Genomic DNA, 16,012 nt, shown 5'->3' on the forward strand with positions numbered 1-16,012 from the left:
AGACAGGCAACCTCGGAGAAGTAAAAAGGAGAGAGCAAAGAACTATTAATAGATATTGGATCCGGAAGGAGGGCAGCCGGGCGGCGATGGAGGAACAGCGTGCGGGGAAGCGGCGGAGCACCGACCCGGCACTCAACCGGCTCGGGCTCTCTGACTGCATTTCCAGGCTGCGTCCCCACGTAGCCCCGCCCCCTCACCCGCCGTGGCCCCGCCCCCTCCTCCCGGGCCGCTGGACTCGGCGCCCGCCCGACTTCCCAGCGGCCCCGTGCGGCCCGGGCATGCCCAGTGCGGGCGCAGCGGCCCCGGCCCTGGCAGCGCCCGGGCGGGAGCGGGCGGCCCGGCGCGGAGGGTCTCGGAGGAGACGAGCGGACTCGCGGCGGGCGAGGGGCCCGGCTGGAGCCGGAGCCGCGGCGGCGAAGCTGCCGGGTAGGTGCAGCTCGACCGAGCCGGGCCCTGGCGCCGCGCAGCCCGCTCGCGGGGTGGACCCCGGCGGCTGGGGCGGCGATGGCGTGGGAGGGCAGCAGGGCCCGAGCTCGGGGTTGGGAGGTGCGGACGGAGGCTGCGGGCGGGGACCCCGGACCGGAAAGTGCCTCGGCGGCGGGGCAGGACTGGGGCGGGGGACGCAGCCGGCAGCCGCGGGCGAACCTCTGCCCAGGTGCGGCGCGACTCGGTTGAGCTCCTTGTGTGACGGGAGGTGAGCTTGCCCCGCGCCTCGTGCATGGCTGTGGTTGCCGAGAGAGACCAGCTTCCACTGGAGTTTGCCTAGGAGCTGCGGGGAGACGGGTCCGAAGAGACCTGTAGGCTCCGAGCGTCCGCGGAGCCCGGTGAGAAGAGAGGATGCTTACGTTTAGCGCACCTGGAGTGGGATGTGACAGCCACCTGCCTTCCGGACTTGGATTTAGTGACTTAGAAATGAAAGTACAGGACTGTGCCTCAGTAGATAGTTCTTATGACTGCTTAAGAATTTAATGGCCAGCTGTGTTTACAGGCTTAAGAAACATTTTGTCCCTGGGATGCTCGGGTTAAATAAAATTCCTCATCGCAAAGCTTGAGTAGACAGCCTCGAGGGCTGGAATACCGGGGTTTTGAAATTCTCTGTAGCCTTTCGCGTGCTGTAATCTTGGGCAAGCCATTTAACTTCAGAGACTCAGTTCCTCCGCCTGTGAAATCTTGTGAACTAGATGTATCTCATTTACTTTCACCTCAGTTGGAGGATTCCCTCCGTATATTATTCAGTCTCTGGTCTCCGGTTGTGGCAGGTTGCTTTTCTCCATGTCTGACCTTTTTTGTCAAACCGGATAATTCACCAACTATTTCTGGAGCAAGGCTGCTAGGGTCTCCTTGTAAAATTGAAGTGACTTGTCCTCAGAAGCCACTGTTGGTCAGTAGGTAACTCGCGACTTGTTTGTTACCCGCAGAGTGAAAGGCGCTCAGTCCTGCCCGACTCTTTGCGACCCCATGGACTGTATGCTTCATGGAATTCTCCAGGCCAGAATACTGGAGTGGGTAGGCTTTCCCTTCTCCAGGGGATCTTCCCAACCCAGGGATGGAACCCAGGTCTCCCGCATTGCAGGTGGATTCTTTACCAGCTGAACCTCACGGGAAGCCCTGCAGTAGCCAGGTGTTAATGGCCATGGTTCACATAACAGAGCTCTTCCCCTTGAATTAGGCCTGACATGCTTCAAGTTGTGTCAGCGGTTTGTGAGAAACCCAGACTAAGTAATCTGTTTCCTTAAACTCCCAAACTAGCTCATTCTGTAGTGGGATTATGTTTATATTAGAAGTTAAGGTTTTATTTTAATGTTATTGTGCTGTATACTCAAAACCTAGGAAGAAATTTAATACCCTTAATTCATCGACAAGGAAGTAGACGATTAAGAATGAATCCGTGATAGTCTTTAGCAACCAGTGTCTTATGTATCATCATGAGCATTAACTATTCACCTGACTCTGAGTGTATCTGTGTAGGATTTGACCCAAGGAGCAGATGGTACATACAGCGTTAAGTAAGTTGCCTTCCTACTGCTGTATTCTCTGCTCTTCTTGTTCTAGGTGGCAGTAGTCCAGTTGGGTCAGTAAGGTATAGTTTGGTGAAGTGGTCAGTAAGCAAAGGGTGCTTATGTTTTGAAATTTGAGGTTTATAGAAGCTGCCTGTGATATTGTCATTATGCGCTCTTTCTTAAACTCAGCATATCTCGGATTGATTAAGTCACATTTGAGAATTTCAGAATCCCAGGTTCTTAAATAGATGTTTGAAAATGGGTTCTTCATTCATCTTAAATACATTACTTGGGAGCATGATATTGTAAGAATATTTATACATGTGAACTTTCAAGTTATTATTATATGAAGCTGGATTTTTCATACACCTAATAAAAAAATACAGTGGGAACCCAGAGAAAACCATAATTCAAAAAGACACACACAACCCTATGTTCATTAGAGCACTGTTTACAATAGCCAAGAAATAGAAACAACCTAGATGTCCATCAACAGAGGAAGTACAACAATGGAGTACTACTCAGCCATAAAAAGGAGCAAAGTTGAGTTGTTTACAGAGGCATAGATGGACTCAAAAAATACAGTGGGAAAGTTATAGTGTGTTAAAGATATGTTTGTATATGTGAACTTAATCTTTTTTTGGCCTAGTTTAAAATTCATTATTTCTTGCATGCTTATTAAAATTTTACATATATATGTACATATTTAAAGTTGGAAAACAGGAAAGGCATATTTGAGGGTCTTGGGAAATTTTACATCATCATCTAAACTTACCTCTGCTGGAGGGCCCCATGTATGAAGTGTGTATTTAACAATTTTTGTTAGAACTTTCATCTTGCTCTTGTATTTGCATTCAAGTAACATCAAGCATAAATATTGCCTAAGAGGATATTGAAGTGTAATTATCACTCATGATCTTGGATCTCAAAAATACTTGGGATATGTAGAAGGGCTGGTTACCTGATATGACTTATTGGAAAAGACCCTGATGCTGGGAAGGATAGAGGGCAGGAAGAGAAGAGGGTGACAGGGATGATTGGATGGCATCATCAACTCAATGGACATGAGTTTGAGCAAACTTTGGGAGATAGTGAAAGACAGGAAAGCCTGACGTGTTGCAGTTCATGGGGTCACAGAATTGGGTACAACTTAGCAACTGAACAACAACGAAGGAGGAATAGTTAGGGACATCATGGCCCAGAGAGGAGACTAATGGTTCAAGAGCACATTTACGCCTAATAAAAGTGAAAGGGGAGCAAGTGATTTAAAAATTGTTGATTTCAGGTTTTTCAGCAGCAACAGGTATAATCTCACTTGGTTCACTTGCTAGTATCTACTTAACTGATAGAATCTACTGCACTCCTACTAGAGAAGTATGTGGAAAACGTCATGTAGAAGTGCATGAAGTAACTTGAAGATAAATATTTTTCCTTAATTATACTCCCATCTGTTTTCAGGTCCTTCATGATGAAATTTCTGGGGACACTTCTCTCTCTTTTGTGTAGTTGATAGTTCGGGCGGTAAAGAGATGGCTGACAGTGTCAAAACCTTTCTGCAGGACCTTGCCAGGGTGAGTACGTCCAATTTTCTTCTGACCCTTTTGCTGCTGGAACTGACTAGAAAATCCATTAGGTAGTATTATATTTGTTGGATACAGGTTTTCACTCTAATCCATACTACTCAAGAGAGAGGAATTACCCTGCATCTCACAGAAACTTGGGAGACCTGTCTAGTGAGTGTCTTTAGTATGGGTACCCTGTTCAGCTTGGGCCCAGACTGTCTTTTTTTTTTTTAATTGTATTTTTTTTTGACCATGCCAAGTGAATTGTGGGATCTTAGTTCCCCTACTAGGAATTGAATTGGGCCCTTGACCTTGAGAGCATGGCGTCCTAACCACTGGACCACCAGGGAATTCCCTAAACTTTATTTTGGAATAATTTTAGACTTGCAGAGAAGTTGTCTGGTCATACAGAGAGCTCCACTGTATCCTTCACCAGGTTCTCTTAATATTACCATCTTAGGTAACCAAGGTATATTGTTGAAAACCAAGCAATGAACATTGATGTAATGCTACTACCTAACCTACTTTGTTTGGGTCTACAGTATAGAACCTCTCTTACTCTTCCATTCTATAAGGCAGAGGTGATGATGCTCTAGGAAAATGTCCCATTAAAGAGACATTTAGGACCCCTAATCAACAGACCCATAAAGGTCTGTTTAGGACCCAGTAACCCGAATGATCAATAGCATGACATTCCGATGGCTAATTCATTTCAATGTATGACAAAAACTACTGTAATGATGTAAAGTAATTAGCCTCCAACTAATAAAAATAAATGGAAAAAAAAAAAAATAGCATGACATTCCGGTATAGTGATGTCTGAGGTCCAGTGCCCTAGTTGGAGTCCGTGTTGCTTTACTCTTGAGGGCGGGAGAGAGACCAGTTCTGCCTGGGAGTGGGAGTATTTATAAGTTTATTTCCTTTGATTAAAAGAGGTGAAATTGAAGGAATATCTTAGAAGGGCCAAAGCGAATTCATGCAATGTGACCTTCTTTTAATACCTTATTACATCCTGGTCTTGCTGTTCTTGTGTGATAAAATGTCAACTCTGGATCAGTTATACAGCATGCACTCTCTGTGTTTGTCTGCCCCAGACAGACTGTAAGTGTCAGAGGTGGGGATCCTGTCATCATCCTGGCACGTGCTAGGCCTTAAACCACTTGAACTTAATGATCTTAAAATTTTAAACTGTTTGTGGAAGACTCAGAAGTTAAAAAGCAAAATAAGAATAAACATTACTCATAGGTAACAGATCACGTGAACTTGCCAGTGTATGCTCCTTTCTGTGTGTAGTTCATAACCTTGTCCATTTCTCTGTATTCTGACCAATTTCTCTAAAATCTGTTTTAGCTCATAATAGGAGAAAATGCCATTCTTAAATTCAGGTTGACCATTGTTTCCAGAATACCTTTTTCTGCTTCTTGATGGTGTTGATGGTGTGAACCCTAGTTCTTCCCTCTCTACTTTGGATATAAAACTGTTCTGGCACTTACTAAACTATATACTTGTTGTTGTTTACTTGACGTACTTTTCCTGCTGAGTTATGAGTTTCTTAAGCACTTCCATATGACTGATGCCTAGCTCATTAAGGATGCTCAGTATGAAAGTGGGTGGATGAATGAGGGTAGTCCTTTGAACTGGGTAATAGGCAGGTCTGCTGTTCGTAGTAATGACAGTAACCTTTCTACCACTGGGGCTCTTCCAGTTATTGGCAAGTGGCCCCGTCAGTGACTTACAGACTTAATCATTCTCTCCCTCACCATACCCTGTTTAAAGACATTCTCCTCCAGCTGTACTCCCATGTTGTTTCCGTCTTACTCAGCAATAGCTTTTCATACTTTTACAGTAAATTATTTATTTGTGTCTTCCTTCCGCCTTGGTCCAGCCCTGGTCCTTTTTGGAGACCAATGTTTAATCTATCCTTGTATCGCTGGTTTGATACAGGATATAAATCATACTTGTAGGCATTCAATTCATATTAAAAGAGTATAAAGGAGAGCTATAACTTGCTTAACAGTATTGGTAGGTCTTAGAGGGATCAGAAAACCACTGTTTTGCAACCGCGTTATTCAAGATTGGTTTGGGCAAGACTTGTTAATTGATGCCCAGATCTAGGGAAGAGGACTTGATGAGCAGGATATTTGCCTGGTCTCAGAAATGTCTGCCTGCAGATTCCTTACTAGTTGCAAGGAGAAAAATTTGCAGTCGTACAAAGCTGGATAACACCTTGTGAACATGTAAGATCAGTGTAACCAGCAAGGGCCGACACAGACATCACACGCCTCTGGATGTAACACCTGGAAAGGCACACCATCACGTAGGTGATTCTTGTGGTTTAGTCACTATGTCATGTCTAACTCTTTGCAACCTCATGGCCTATAGTCCACCAGACTCTTCTCTCTGGGATTTCCCAGGCAGGAATACTTGAGTGGGTTGCCATTTCCTTCTCTGCGGCTCTTCCCAACCTAGGGTTCAATCCCATGTCTCTTGTATTGGCATGTGGATTCTTTATCGTTGAACCACCTGGGAAGCCCCACCTAGGTGATAACTCCTGCTAAAAATGGGTAACCTGGGGTCTAATCATGAGGTCACAAACAAACCCAAATTGAGGGCACCCCATAAAATAACTGATATGTATACTTCAAAAAAGAAGACAGCTATAGAGCTGTTCCTGATGGAAGGAGACTAAAGATACGAGAGCTAAGTGCAACATGTGATTCTGAGCTGATGTCTGGTATGTGACAGGTAAAAATGCTGTAGAGGGCATTTCTGAGACAAATGGGGAAATTGGAGTATGGGCTATAGATTAAACCATTGTAGTGTTTAGTTTCTTTTATAGATAACTATCTTGTATTAAGGAATATCATTGTTCTTAGGAAATACACAATGAACAGTTACAAGTAAAGAGACATGATAATAGCAACCTACTCAAATGATCTAGAAAAAAATGAGTATATATGTATAAACAGTAATAATAAATAACAGTGTGGCACAACGACTGGTGATTTCGAGAAAGGATATTGGGAAGTTCTCCATTCTTGCGACTCTTCTGTAAATTGGGAATGATTTCTAAACAGAAGAATATCAAGGGTCACTTCGGCCTTGTAGCAAACTAAGTAGAATGATTTGCACTATTATCTCATTGTATCTAACTTTGGGAAGTCTTCTGATCCATAATTTTCCCTTCTTTAAAAATAATAAATGCTCATGTCTACAGGGAATCAAAGACTCCATCTGGGGAATTTGTACCATCTCAAAGCTTGATGCTCGAATTCAGCAAAAGAGAGAGGAGCAGCGTCGAAGAAGGGCAAGCAGCGTCCTGGCTCAGAGGAGGGCCCAGAGCATAGAGAGGAAGCAGGAGAGGTACGGAGTGGGGCTGAGGTCAGGGAGCGTCTGAGCTCCCTTCCAGTTGGCGGTAGGGGGACACTTTAGGAAGTGATCGAATTTAGCATAAAATTCAGACACTACATAATGATGTGGAGTTTCACTACTCCATCATTTGTCTTTTGTACTTTCTCCCCCATAAAAGTTACAGGTGATTTTTCCCTACTCCCCTCACATTGAATTAAACTGAGGTCTAGCAGTAATCCTTGTTCAAAATACTGTGGTCACATTGAATTAAACTGAGGTCTAGCAGTAATCCTTGTTCAAAATACTGTGGTGTCTAAAAGAAATCAGAATGATGAATGTCATTGTTGTTTTGGTTGCTAAGTTATGTCCGTCTCTTTACGACCCCAAAGGACCAGGCTCCTCTGTCCATGGGATTTCCCAGGCAAGAATACTGGAGTGGATTGCCATTTCCTTCTCCAAGATTGGTGAATAGAGAACCATAAAAAATTTTTTTGGCTGAGTGGATGCTTCTAGGAGTGCCTATGTGGATTTTGATAAAAGAATCTCAGACATCCCCTTCTAATCTTCTCCAGCCTTGGACTTAGGAAATAAAGGAGTTTGTTTGTTTTGTTTTTAAGGAAAAATGCTTCTCTTGAAATAGTTTTAGCCTTTCTCATTGACATTAGGAGAGAACGTTGGAAGAACAATAGGTGCTAAAAAATAACATGGTGCAAAGAAAATATATAAAAAGGAGAGATGCTGAATGACAGCATGGAAATAGCCTATATTCCTGTTAAGCTAAACACATGTGGTCTTTTCCAGTGAACCACGTATTGTTAGCAGAATTTTTCAGTGCTGCGCTTGGAATGGTGGAGTTTTCTGGGTAAGTTCTTTTTCCTCAAATTCCAAGTGCCTTAGAAGCATCTTTATTCAGATTGTTGCAATGTCCATGGTTCTCAGCTGTCTTCTTAAAACTGAGACAGGCAGCTTTCACCTAGTAATGCATTCCTAAGGCCATCACTCAGGATTCTGTGTACTTTCAGTCATTTTATGCCCCCTCAGAATTCTTGTATGTAAATGTCAGGGACAGCCCTGTCCTTACACTTTTTTGTTAAATGACTTAAGTTTTATGTCACAGGTAACAATTTCTCATGACATTGTCTGGACATTTTGGTTCAGAGTGGCAGTGAAGGCTCGAAGGGGAGGGCCAGATGGACATGAGCGAGGCTCTCCCTTCTCCTGGTCATAGCAGTGTCCTCAAATTGATTACTATGGAAACCCACACCAGAAAGTTGTCTGCAGTTGACTGAGAACCAACACAGCCCCACGAGAAATTTGAGTACTTTGAAAAACAGATAGTAAAAATATTTTCTTTGACTTGAAATTCCGTATAATTCAACTTGTTAATCTAAACATTTCACAAATGTTTTTAGATGTTAGCTTTAATTAATCAAATAGGACTGTGTTCTTAGTATTGACATGAGTACTGATTGAAATGTTCTCCTCTGCCCCCCAAAGTTTTACTGTTTCCATAGGCAGTGTCAGGTGTATACCTCTCAACTGGAGAACTGGTAAGGAGAAATGAGTCCACTTCAGGAAATGATGCCACTGCAGGACTCCTGATTTATAAAAGGCACTTCCATCTGGAAAATAAGTGCTTTGAAACTTGGAATTCTTCTTTTAAAGAAGGGCTTTTAATGCTTACCTTGTTGCTTCTCTCCTTTAGTTCAGTCTCCTCTTGTTTTATCGAGTGTTCATTCCCATCCTTCAGTCGGTAACGGCCCAGATTATTGGTAAGTAACTCCATTGCTCAATGCTATCTGCCCAGGATAGAGTGGGGGAGGTTTTTCCTGTCTCCCTCAGTTTATTGAACACTTACTTTAAACCTGGAGCTTTAGGTTTTTTATGTATTTATTTGTTTGACTGCATCAGGTCTTATTTGCCCTGAGGCATGTGGGATCTTAGTTCTGTGACCAGGGATCAAACCCGTGTCCCTTGCTTTGCAAGGCAGATTCTTCTAAGTCAAATCTCTCAGCAACCCTTTGAGTAGGTATTGCTATGGATACCATTTTGTAGATAGGAAATGCAAATTGGTTACCAAAGTTAAACCGTTTGTAAGTGGTGAAGCTGGACTATGAACTCAGGTGGATTCCTGCAGCCAGTGACTACTAGTCACTGACCTGTCAGCCACCACCAAGTGAGCATTTTTTTGTACAAGTAAGCAGCACGTATCCATGGCCACTCTGAATTGGAGTCATGGCCAGAATTTGGTGTTTCTATGAAAAGTAAGACTGCCTGGAACAGGTACAGTGATGTGCTGGCAAGAAGCAAAGGGGTGTGTGTGTGTGTGTGTATAGGGTGTGTGTGTGTGTGTGTGTATAGGGGGTGTGTGTGTGTATAGGGTGTGTGTGTGTGTGTGTGTGTAGGGTGTGTGTGTGTGTGTAGGATATGTGTGTGTAGGGTGTGTGTGTGTGTGTGTAGGGTGTGTGTGTGTGTAGGATATGTGTGTGTGTATAGGGTGTGTGTGTATAGGGTGTGTGTGTGTATAGGGTGTGTGTGTGTGTAGGGTGTGTGTGTGTGTGTGTATAGGATATGTGTGTGTAGGGGTGTGTGTGTGTATATAGGATGTGTGTGTGTAGGATGTGTGTGTGTGTATAGGTGTGTGTGTGTGTATAGGGTGTGTGTGTGTGTGTATAGGATGTGTGTGTGTGTGTGTATAGGGTGTGTGTGTGTGTGTATAGGGTGTGTGTGTGTGTAGGGGTGTGTGTGTGTGTATAGGGTGTGTGTGTGTATAGGGGGTGTGTGTGTGTGTGTAGGGGTGTGTGTGTGTGTATAGGGTGTGTGTGTGTATAGGGTGTGTGTGTGTGTGTGTGTGTGTGTGTGTGTGTAGGGGTGTGTGTGTGTGTGTGTGTGTGTATAGGGTGTGTGTGTGTGTGTGTGTGTGTGTGTATGTGTGTAGGGGAAACACAGTCACAGGTCAGGGGATGCACCTCTGGCCTTCTGGCTTTCCCTTTTTCCAGGTGAACTAATAAGCCCTCCCCCTGTCTTAGGTGATCCGTCACTACACGGGGATGTCTGGTCGTGGCTGGAGTTCTTCCTCACATCAATTTTCAGTGCTCTCTGGGTGCTCCCCCTCTTTGTGCTCAGCAAAATCGTCAACGCGATTTGGTTTCAGGTAGGTCCAGAACAGCATGGAGTCTGGGTCTGACGGCATGATTGGTCACCAGGTGGCAGATTTCAGCCTGTCAGTTTAGTGGCCATGTAGGGAGTGACGCCACAGCCTGAACTTTTCTTGGTCAGGCAGCCAGCGGGTGAGCTCTGGGCTCTTGTAAAATGGAATTATTCTCTCAGGTCATAAGGGCATCTCATGGCCAGGTGTCCATGGGCTTTTCTCCCCTGGCAGGTCTCATGGCAAATCAGTGGCCTTCACTTTGGGGATAGATACTGAGGCCATTTAATTCATGTTTTGGTGAGCTCTTCTTTCTTGCAGGATATAGCTGACCTGGCATTCGAGGTATCTGGGAGGAAGCCTCACCCATTCCCTAGTGTCAGCAAAATAATTGCTGACATGCTCTTCAACCTCTTGCTTCAGGCTCTCTTCCTTCTCCAGGTGAGACTGGCCTTCCGGGCACATGGGCGGATTAAACAAAGATCCACTAGAGGGAGCTTCACAAAAACAGGGTATCCCGTTTGTACTGAGCAGATAAGTTTATGGGAGGTAATGATTTTTAAATCATTTTTTCACAGAAACACCTAGAGAGTTTTAAAATCATAAAATGATTTAAAAAAAAAAAAGCACCACATGAATTTGCCTGCGCTGCTCTTCCCACCCACCCTGAGCCTTCTCCACTCGCCTGCTATTTTAGAAACTTGAGAAGCAGCTCTCCGGCTGTCTGGGTAGAGAGCGAGAGGGATAAATCAGAGTGGCAGGTGAACAGTGTTAGGTCTCCGAAGCATTGGAATTAAGCTTTTCCATACTTGTTCTTCAGGGGATGTTTGTGAGTCTCTTTCCCATCCATCTTGTTGGTCAGCTGGTTAGTCTCCTGCATATGTCTCTCCTCTACTCACTATACTGCTTCGAATATCGTTGGTTCAATAAAGGTAAGCCTGTCCAAAGAAACTCAAGAGCTTGGAGGCCCAGTTTGGAAATGGTGCTGCCAAGGAAACTTCTTAAATTCTTCAGTACTGAGGCCCTTGGCAAACCCATCATTGGAATGAAGCAGCCTTTTTGGCAAGAGGGGACTTACATTTGGCTTAGAGGTTTTTTTTAACTCTTTGGTGCTGGGGGATGTAGCACTGGAGGACTACCTGTGGAGCTCAACATCAGAGCCATAAGGTGGCATAAATGAGCACCAGTTATTCTGAATCAGGGAAGTTAATTTGATGCTGGTGCATACAGATCATTTGGGGGATATGTTGAAAGTCCTTGGCATATTTGGGTGTGGATGGTTGAAAGAGGTTAATTGATTTGTAGAGGATGGCTGCCTTTTTTTTAAAAATATATATATATATCTTGCTTTGTTCAAAACTAATACTGACATAGGATGCTGCTGGTATTGAATTCAGAATTGACTTGGCTTGCCAGCTTTGAAATTGTGATTGTTCAGTTGTAAAATCTTTGCATAGAAGCTTTATGGGATTTGGGCAATTCTGATATAGTTTAGTTGTGTTCTAAATAGCAGATCTGAACCTAAAACTGAAACCTCAAATAAATTGTTTTCGATATTTAGTCATTTGACTAAAGGGAAGTAATGCAGCCTAATTATATTGGCTCCTTGTTTTAGGAATTGAAATGCACCAACGGTTGTCAAACATAGAAAGGAATTGGCCTTACTACTTTGGATTTGGTTTGCCCCTGGCTTTCCTCACAGCAATGCAGTCCTCCTACATTGTCAGGTAATTGGACTGCAAGGACTTGAAGGGAATTAATTTTTTAAAAAAATGATAATAATAACTCAGTGTAGGGAGCACCTTGTATGCGCTTGGTTCTGTGCTAGGCTTTCTGCGTTCTTACTTGGCCGTCTAGAGGTCTGTAGGATTTTTCTCCCTGACAGATAGTCATAGATGTCTGTCAGCATTATTTTATTTTTTGTGGGGGTCATACCTTGAAGAATGCAGGATCTTAGCCCCCTGCAGTGGAAGCATGGAATCGTAACCATTGGACTGCCAAGGAAATACTAGCATTAAAATATTGTCTGCATGATCCTATATCCCATATTCTTTCTTCTATGTTGCTTCCTGGAATAATGTTAAACATAGCCAGTGTTTAGAAAAATCCTTTTTAAAAAAATTTTAAACATGTGTTTGATAGATTTAAGGGTCCATTAAGCCATGCTATTTTGCACTGGAGGTAACGAACTTCGGGCTTCTAATATCTTCAAAGTCATGGCTATTTTGAAGGTGACTAATTCTTTATTTATTTTTTCAAAAACAGTGGCTGCCTCTTCTCTATCCTCTTTCCTTTATTCATTATCAGCGCCAATGAAGCAAAGACCCCTGGCAAAGCATAGTAAGTATTAGCCAGTATTAGCTAAAATGTAGCAAGTATTTTCTGTCTAAAATACTGGGGTTGTAACACTGCAGTTATGTGAATGAGACATGTTTACAGTTTTTAAAAAATAAACTCACATTGAGGGAAGATATTAATATACAGTTTTATGAGAGTAGCACTTCGGGGATGTATCCCAGGATTTCCCCCGTGCATATGTGTGCATTTCTGTTTCAAAAACTGATGCTATTATACATATTTACACATATTCTTAAAATGTAACAGTTCACTGAATAAGACGATTATACCTATAGTTAAGCTCATTTTGTAAGAATGGCCACCTTTTACAAAATACCGGGTCATGTGATCTGACTACATGAGTTTATTGATAATGATAACAAAACAGTATTTTAAAAATGAATCTTTAGCAATACTAGCACTCTGGAAGTTTGATCACTTCAGAGAAAACCCCAATCTTTTGATCAGTTTTGGTTAAGTCAGTGAGGATACATGCATTAGAAAAATTTCCAATCTGCTTTGGGGTCTTACATGTTCTTGCTATCCAGTAATGTTAAGTGTGCATCTTAGTGTAATTGACTTTCTCTTGAAACTCTCCTGAAAGTGAACTATGCATAGCGTATGAGATCTTCAGACCACAGCTTGAAGTATTTATTTTGGCTGTGCTGGGTCTTTGTTGCTGCATGGGCTTTTTTCTGTTTGCAGCGAGCAGGGGCTTCTGTCTAGTTGCAGCGCACGGGCTTCTCACTGCGGTGGCTTCTCCTGTGTTGCGGGTCGTGGGCTCTAGATCACAGGCTTGGTAGTTGTGGTGCGTGTGGGCTCCTCCTGGATCAGGGATCGAACCTGATTCCACTGCCCTCCCGACAATGACAATCCCAGCGTTTTCTGTAGTTGCTACCTGTTTAATCTGCATGTCCAATATCTGTAGTCGCTTGATCAAATTTCAGTGGTCTTGTTTTCCCCTGTATCATTTTAAATGGAAAATAGTCAAATAAGTGACCAAACGATTAAAACAGTTTTTCTCAACTGGCCAGTCTAACAGGTTGGGTCTCTTGCCTTGCAGCCTTTTCCAGTTGCGCCTCTTCTCCTTGGTGGTTTTCTTAAGCAACAGGCTCTTCCACAAGACGGTCTACCTGCAGTCGGCACTGAGCAGCTCCACTTCTGCGGAAAAATTGCCCTCACCCCACCCGTCTCCTGCCAAACTGAAGGCTGCCACAGGCCGCTGAGTCGGTCACCCGCCATCCGGAGGGGCCGGGTGGGATCGGAAGGATGCTGTGCAGCTCTTCTCCTGGTTCACCTCCACCCCTTCCCAGGGAAGGCAGAGCCCACCCTGCCATGGGCCCTGCCCACATTCCCTTCTCTCTGAGGAACCCAGATTTTTGTCTCTGGTGCACATAAGGCAGAATCTTCCTGACACCAGTATGGATTTTAAACACTGGTGAGTCTGAAAGGACCACAGGTTTTTCTGCAGCTCTTTTCTAACATTTGCCAGCCCCGTGCCTGGACTGATTTGAATACTCTTTCTCCCTGTGCCATTTCCCCTCCCATTTTCCCTTCCTGCCTCCCACCGCCCTTGGATGAGTGGATTTTTGTAACTCTAGCTGTCGTATTTTGTGGACCTGTTTTTTTGTTTTTCTGTGAAGCACATATGTTGGATGTGGGAGGGACAGGAGGCTCTGCTGCTCCTGGTCACTCCCTTTATAGCCATCACTGTCTTGTTTCTTGTAACTCAGGTTAGATTTGGTCTCTTGCTCCACTGCAAAAAAAAAACACAAAACAAAAACACAAGCCTGAAGACACGGGACAGAAGAAAGACCTCACAGCCAGATCTCCACTGGGTTTGAGGAATGACTTTCTTTCTCCCCCTTGCAGGGGAAAAAGCTTTTTTCACTGGTACGTTTAAAGCTCCCCAAAGATAGGGAGGTACCAACTTCAGACAAGTGCCACTGCAACATGGAATGCTCAGAGAACTGAACTTTTAACTGGAGGTCTGATCTTGACTGTGGGTCACTGCTGGGTCTGTCTGGTGTTTCAAAGGAATATTGGGTGCTGCAAATAGGAACTGAAGAGGTAAACTTAATTAAACCCATTAAACCTATGATTGGTTGGTTTTTTTCCTGTCATTTCAAAGAGACTAAATATGGAGGGAGGGGGCAGATGTCAAAACACCTGTACAGTGTTAAGATGTTATAGACGTGAGCTGGTTTATCACATGTGTAATGGTAGAATTTACAGATTGTCACTTCAGGAAACATGCTCGTGGAACACGAGACTTTGTTTTGATTAATTCTGAAAATCAGTTCTGAAAAATACTCCCTGAGGAAGTTTGAGTTATATTGTTATAATTGTGTTGGCATCTAGTGAAAGAATTTGGAATTGAGTTGTTTTAAAGTCTATATGTACAGCTCCTCTGTATTTGTGAAGAAGAGAGGTCCTTCCAGACTTCACCAAATTGGACATTCTCGTGAGGGAAGAGAATAGACAATTGGTTAACAGAAACCTTTACTAAGTACAAGACAAAAACAAGGATTTAAAAATGCGTTGCCAGGAGATGTGAACCAAGTTTGAATACAGAAGATTTTAAAATAGTGTGTATTTCATCAGTTTGCAACTGATCGGCAGTTGCCTTATTTAAGATTGTTGTAGTTTTTAAAATGAAATTTAAAATGGCCACATTTTTGCTGTCTGAAATTTGTAATTGTGTCTGTTAAGCTGGTCTTAGAAGGATGAGGGAAATTGAGTAGATAAAGGTAAGTGATATTATCCAGCACTATGCCTGGCTATAGAAAATGATTTAAGTGACTTTGGAAGTGAGGGATCTGTAACGTTTTATTAGTGTGACTGACAGGCCAGGCGTGTACAAAAGCTAGGTTAGCAGATGTCTATTGCAGATAAGCCTAATCTCGTGAGGTGTACAGAAGCAGTGTAAATTTCTCTTGCCTTTTCACTAACACACAGGCAGTGAGGGCAATGGTTAGGAAATTGGGATCAAAGGGAAAGCAGGCTGTTTTTGCCAAATTCACAATGGCAGCTTAAAGTGGACTAGTAAGAACTGAAAATAAGGGAGAGCACGTCACTACAGACGAAATTGAGAGCTTGACTTTCAGTCATGCAACCAGGAGGATCTGAGCAATCACATGCACAAAGTTCTCTTCAGGAACAGGTATGTGTGGTTCCAAGCATGACCCTTTTATCCTGTCTAGAGCCAAGTTGTCCATTATAGCAACTCTAAGAAGTAAAAGCTTTAGACCTGAGTATGTTCAAGTCTGCTGGAAGCTTTTAAATGGACATATGTATGCACTGACTTGTTTGTTGCTCCTAACATAGTAAGGGACCAAGATAAAATTTAATAGAAGTGACAAACTGGGATGAACTCAGAAGAGGGTGACTAATTGTTAGGGGTTTGTAAACCACCTTAAAGGATAACATTTCTCAAGTAATGATCATCTGAGCACCTTCCCTGTCAGTCTTTGCAAGGCACTGAGGACTCAAGGGTAAGCCAGAAAGATGATTGCTGTCCTCTTGGATCTAACAGTACTGTGTATGAGACTGAGAAATGATCAATTTATTAAGAACTATGTGTTCAAATACCTACTATTTCCCATAGGCCTCAA

The 16,012-nt window shown here is 43.3% G+C and overlaps 1 protein-coding gene across 5 annotated transcripts; it reads left to right on the plus strand.

Annotated features, from left to right (window-relative positions):
• The first annotated feature begins 236 nt into the window (after positions 1-236).
• Positions 237-14,496, plus strand: EI24 (EI24 autophagy associated transmembrane protein). 5 transcript variants are annotated; one of them, XR_002310783.2, is made up of 12 exons: positions 241-426; positions 3,459-3,571; positions 6,780-6,925; positions 7,715-7,775; positions 8,619-8,685; positions 9,943-10,067; positions 10,383-10,502; positions 10,882-10,993; positions 11,677-11,788; positions 12,327-12,401; positions 13,462-13,836; positions 14,132-14,496. XR_002310783.2 is itself a non-coding variant. In XM_070457355.1 (12 exons), exons 3-12 carry the CDS (start codon positions 3,530-3,532, stop codon positions 13,622-13,624), a joined length of 1,023 nt encoding a protein of 340 aa, XP_070313456.1. In that variant the 5' UTR covers positions 241-426; positions 1,419-1,506; positions 3,459-3,529; the 3' UTR covers positions 13,625-14,496. The 5 variants fall into 5 exon arrangements, 4 of the variants coding, with proteins under 4 accessions (XP_070313457.1, XP_070313458.1, XP_070313456.1 ...); XM_070457355.1 differs by adding an exon at positions 1,419-1,506 and having other exon boundaries at positions 13,462-14,496; XM_020877684.2 differs by having other exon boundaries at positions 13,462-14,496.
• The last annotated feature ends 1,516 nt before the right edge of the window (positions 14,497-16,012 follow it).

Source organism: Odocoileus virginianus, chromosome 28 (assembly GCF_023699985.2).
Source record: "Odocoileus virginianus isolate 20LAN1187 ecotype Illinois chromosome 28, Ovbor_1.2, whole genome shotgun sequence".
Lineage (NCBI taxonomy): Eukaryota > Metazoa > Chordata > Mammalia > Artiodactyla > Cervidae > Odocoileus > Odocoileus virginianus.

Bases quoted from the DNA above. Each gene is read 5' to 3' on its own strand.
- EI24 (XM_070457355.1), top strand. From the start codon at position 3,530: ATGGCTGACAGTGTCAAAACCTTTCTGCAGGACCTTGCCAGG. The intron at 7,776-8,618 runs GTAAGTTCTTTT...TCTCTCCTTTAG, and splicing joins GGAATGGTGGAGTTTTCTGG to TTCAGTCTCCTCTTGTTTTA. The intron at 10,068-10,382 runs GTAGGTCCAGAA...TCTTTCTTGCAG, and splicing joins TCAACGCGATTTGGTTTCAG to GATATAGCTGACCTGGCATT.